The sequence below is a fragment of the Pinus tabuliformis genome, chromosome 8 (genome assembly GCF_031772625.1).
Source record: "Pinus tabuliformis cultivar Carrire ecotype Pingquan chromosome 8, CPIR1, whole genome shotgun sequence".
Classification (NCBI taxonomy): domain Eukaryota; kingdom Viridiplantae; phylum Streptophyta; class Pinopsida; order Pinales; family Pinaceae; genus Pinus; species Pinus tabuliformis.
The window spans coordinates 880,954,230-880,959,711 of record NC_142294.1 but is presented as its reverse complement, the minus strand read 5'-3'; the positions used below and the strand labels follow the sequence as shown (position 1 = coordinate 880,959,711).

The 5,482-nt window shown below is 39.8% G+C and overlaps 1 protein-coding gene across 1 annotated transcript; it reads right to left on the bottom strand.

Annotated features, from left to right (window-relative positions):
- Positions 1-3,020: 3,020 nt before the first annotated feature.
- LOC149238369 (uncharacterized) lies at positions 3,021-4,262 on the bottom strand. The gene has a single exon (XM_089369540.1). The coding sequence runs from the start codon at positions 4,260-4,262 to the stop codon at positions 3,021-3,023; it is 1,242 nt and encodes a 413-aa protein (XP_089225666.1).
- Positions 4,263-5,482: the final 1,220 nt, after the last annotated feature.

Here is a 5,482-nt window from a genome sequence, read left to right as displayed (position 1 = left end):
TGTAGGTCAGGTAGCTAGTTGTTCGGCAACACCCACCGTAGCTCATGCACCCATGCCTGCTAGGTTGACACGCCCTCTGTCCTACCAAGTCAGCTACCCATTCTCGTTCACAATCTTTGCATGTAGCTTGCTTGCCGCCCGCTAGGTTAACACGCCCAACTTGCCTGCATACCGTGTACGTGTGCCCAGACCTCTGCACACTTGCCCTTTCATTTCAGAATTCTCGTCTTGGATGCTTCGGCCTCTGTGTTCTTGCGCCTTCACCTAGCCTTATTTCTTTCCTCTTTGTTCATCTAAGTCACCCTTGTTAATGCTTTAACTTGCTTTATCTTTGTTTATTGTTTTTCCAAGTCGTCAATCTCTTCTTATAATCGCCACCCAAGTGTTGAGTGGGTCGGCATACCTCCAATTTGACCATCCGTTCAACCAAAGTTTCCCATCAATACGTTGGCCCAACCAGGTTTGGGTCCACATGCACATCGACACACCCATGTGTTAACTCCTCCGCATGTCATCCCAACTACAGGTCGCCTCATCATATAAACTAGCCATGGCGCCTCCATAATTAATTGAATTAATTTTTAGTTTTTTGACTCTCATGCAGCTAGTCCATTAGCGCTCACCCGGGCGCCTGACACACGGGTCACCTCGGCGTGCTCATCCAACTGACTGCATCGTCACACCTCCATTGGGGTGCGTTTAACTGAATGGTCCCACTTGTCGCATCTCATCGAGCGCGCTCGCATGTCATATTTAACCAAATCGTGCGACCATCGTATAAAACCAACTTCGTTGCACATAACTGAAAATGACTTCTCCCCATTGCATAAAACCAACTCATGCGCTCGTCGCAAACATGGCACACCCAACTTGTGTCACGGGTCTGACAGGGTGTGTAGTGTGAGGTATCATGACCTATGAGGGTGGGAGGTTTTAATTGGAGACTTGAGTTGGGGTGGCAAGACTCTCACTGTGATGTGTTAACAAGGTTGTCCACTGTAGGGAGGAGGCTACCTGAATAGAAGGAGCTAAGAGGAGGAAGAGGAGTTGGGAGCCCCACATAGAGACTTTCCTGGTCAGGTTGAACTGCCAGGACCCTTCATCTCGATCGAGGTTCAAATTTGTCTCCTCTAATAGTCAATAGACCAGCTTGCCCAGATGGAGCACGAGGATCATGTAGCCCTGGTTAGTTTTCTTGCATATATATTACATAAACAAAGATGCATTCTAGATCACTAGGATTCCCTTTCGATGAAATAAAAATAACTTTAGGATTGCATGGATGGTTACGAGATGCACATGCCCCATGTGGAATCAGATATCCATGAAGCTTTCCACCGCCGAGATGATAACAAAAGAGCTATGGAGGAAAACAACTCCAACCCAAATTAGATGTGAGGATGAAAATAGGCTTTGTTTTCCTTTTTTATAGATTTCGTGCATATTGGGCTATGTAATGAATGATAAGTTGTTTTACTCAGTTACATTTTGTTTTGTTTTGCTTCTACTTAAAGGCCAACAAATCCATTTGAAGTGAGGTGATTTTTGCTTCTCATAAGAGCTTCCAACACTGTATCTTTTTTATGATTTAATAGAAAACTATCGATTTACAAGAAAAACAAAATTAATATTCACTTAGCCTTCTGTTCCAAATAAAAATATGATGACATTTTATGAAAGTAGCGGTGAAGTAAAGAAGTAGTGTTGAGCCTATAACAATATAAATCTATCTTAACTCGAGCACCCAAAGGGATCAAATTGTTCAAAAAAACCTCTTTCTCAATACAAGATTTGCGACTCAAAATATATGATTAATCTCCACTTTTAGTAGATCATGTTAAAATAGATATACCTTGGTTTTCACAAACACACTAATAAGGACATTTAAGAATAATAATTTATTATTTTAACTCATTTTATATAATGATATGTAGTTTGACATTCATGTATTTTATTTATGATTCACATTCTCCACATAAAAATGTTAATCTATGCATCCCTCATTTTCTAATCTCCCATCTCTTTATTTAATTACATATATATAGAGAAAGAATTGTTTTTATTAATAATATTTTACAAAATATTTAGTATTAAATATGGGAGGAATTTCAAATATCTCTTATATATTCAATTAGAAAGCACCTATTAATGTAATAAAAACTCGACCACTCTCTTTTTCTCTATACATGTGTTAGTAAAATCTTAATTGAACATGCATAGTGAAATAATTGATTTATAATGCATACAAAACTTTTATTTATTATTACTATTTTTTAAATATTATATATCAACTTCGTATTAGTAATTACACAACTAATTTACTTTTATCTATATCAGATTGATATAGAATTATATTATTAATCTATTTATGATTAATATTAAAAATATTTTTTGTTTATATATATATATATATATATATATATATATATATATATATCTATGTCAGCAAAATATATATTGAATTACATATGATGTAATATCATTAATATTATTTTGACATGTCTTCATAGTGGGATGTAAACTCTCTCTTAACAAAAAAACAAAATTGCAATTTAATCAATTGAATTGAAACAATTTATTATTTTTATTACTTTTTAACTTTTTTTCCGAGGAAAAAAACCGAGCTTTTCTATTAATATGGAAATAAAAAAGCTACAAGCAGATGATTTAACATTCAGCAGAGAAAACCGCCTGAGACAAAGAGGTATGAACCATCCTTCTCCGCGAAGTCATCGAGCAAGTCTATACATATAGACATATACACCAAGTTCAACTGAACTCGGCCCGCCACAGCCAGAACAAACCGGCTGTAATAGAGAGAACCCGGGTCTCCATTTTCAGGAAAACAACCCGTTTAAAGATCAAAATTGAAATATCAGAGTTTTTGAGTCTTTTCTAAGTCATTGCACATGAAAATAAAACAGTGTGATAATCAAAACACAGGAACAATATGCCTCTAGAAGCAGAACAAATAAATCCGGTACTCCTGGAGCATAATCAGCAAGTAAACAAAAAAACCACTAAGTGTAGGGGGCCACATCCGTCTCGCGGATCTGGTCCTGAAGCTGCTCTTTTATCCTCCACGAACCCACAGGCTGTTGAAGACCTTCTTTAGAATACCGGTCTGCCTCATCATTTTTGTCCCTGTAAATGTGTTCAAGAGAGAAAACAGAGAAAGAAGCTTTTAGATTTTGAATTTCATCTAGCAGTGGCATCAACATATAATTCCGACATCTAAATTTGCCATTGACCCAGTTGACAACATTTGAGGAATCACCAAAGATCTGAACTGTGAGGACCTGTCTGTGAATGAGCCAGCAAAGGAGAAGTTTTAGGGCTGAAAGTTCGGCAAAGTTGTTTGTGCCCATCCCAAGACCCACCGAGGCTTTAAGCGAATGAGAAGGACTAATATGGATAATAATTCCGGCTCCTGCAGAATCGTTTTGTGCAGCCCCGTCAAAAAATGCCCAGGGTATACCTTCCCTAATCCGAACTTCTTTCTGTCGATTTGTGGAGGACGGTCCTTCCGGTTCAGGTATGCTAGTAAGGATAGCAGAACTCTGTATTGCAATTACCTGCGCCGGGGTAGCTTTTTCCATGAAAATGTTTCTATTTCGAGCTATCCAAATGCCCCAACAGATTATGGGAGGAAGATTCCTCAAATTCTTCTCGGGATAGTTTTTCCACCACAAATCCCATGCTGAAGTTAGATCCCCCCCATCCCATTTGGAATTTATGTTCAAGAGCTTTTTTGATTCTTCCCAAACAAGTCTAGTAAAGGAGCATTCTACAAATAAATGTGAGATGGATTCCGAGGCTATTTGACATAAGGGGCATCTGCTCGGTCCCTGCTTGAACTGGGCTTGAAGGATTTCCCAAGTAGGAATCTTTCGTTTAAGCGCACACCAGAAGAAAATTCTGGCTTTTTTGGGGCATTTCAGCTTGAATAGAGGCTTTGCCCACCAAACAGGTGGCTCCCATCCCTTCTTCTCCATCAGGAAATTGTATCCTGCCTTGGGTGAATATACGCCAGTCTCCGAGTGAGCCCACACTAGGGAATCAGGGAGGTCCTTTATTCTTACATTTGTCCGCTTGAGTTCTTGTGTAAAAGCCTGCCATTCAATTCTCCATAGAGGATCAATCCCCAGCTCTTCTATAGCTTTCCATTCCTGCCCCCAGATGGAATAAACATCTAAATTTGCAATCTGACTTAAATTATGTATTCCCAAAGCATCTATATGAGCAAGGAGACCAGGAGACATTTCATAAAGATTATTACAGCCAACCCACGGGTCCCTGCCAATCCTAAGACTTTCTCCGTTCCCCACCTGTCAAGCGAGTCCTTGTTCAATGACCTTGAAAGCCTCTGAAGTAGCCTTCCATATTACCGAACAGTTTCTACCTTTTTTGTTTGGGTTCCGAATCCAATCCTCCAGGGGGACTGGGTCAATGTACTTCCTTTTAACTACTCTGGTCCAGAGGTTCTCTGCTGTGATAATACGCCATCCTGATTTTGTGGCCAGGGATTGACTAAAGTCCACGAGCTGCTTAATGCCCCAACCCCCCCATTCCTTTGGTCGAGCAATCTTATCCCAGGCAACCCACGGAAGGACTGACTCTTCCTTGGCTCCCGACCACAGAAATCTGCTACATATTTGTTTTATTTTGTGAAGGACACCTCCTGGGATCCCAAAATACTGGGATGGCATGAAGAACAGAGTTTAAGAGAGTAAGTCTGCCCGCCCTTGAAAGCCACTTGAAACTCCAATGGGTGATCCTTTGTTCAATTTTAGCCACTAACCAATTCCAGTCCTGCTTCCTGTAAGCATGGGGTTTTAACCAAAAACCCAAGTACTTGAAAGGCTGATCCATACTGCATATTTCAAAGGGTAGATAGGAAATGATCAAAATCTCCTCTTGTCTGGAGAAGGCTTCCATTATAAGATGAGACTTTCTGGGGTTAATTTGGAGCCCTGTAGCTTTCAGAAAAATATCAAGGATATCTTTGAGCGCTTTTAGTTCATTTATATTTCCATTTGTAAACAATAGAATATCATCAACAAATAGGAGGTGGGTTATAAAGAGATTTACAGCAACTTCCAAACCTGTAATCAAACCTGCACTCTTGGCTTTTTTGATCAGTCTACTGAGGCCTTCGACTGCCAGAAGAAAAAGAAGAGGAGATAGAGGGCATCCTTGTCTCAGGCCTCATTGACTCTTGAAAAATTGTGATGCTGCCCCATTGATCAAAACAACAAAACTTACATTTGAAATGCACCCCATGATCCAATTGATGAACTCAACCTTGAAACCGAGATGGGTTAATAGCAGTCTGAGATATGACCAACTAATCCTGTCGTAGGCTTTGGACAGATCCAATTTTAGCACTGCTCCTTTTCTCTTTGCAAGTCTGATGCTATGGATGGTTTCCTGGGCCACCCCAATGGCTTCATGAATTTGTCGACCGTCCAGGAAACCAAAC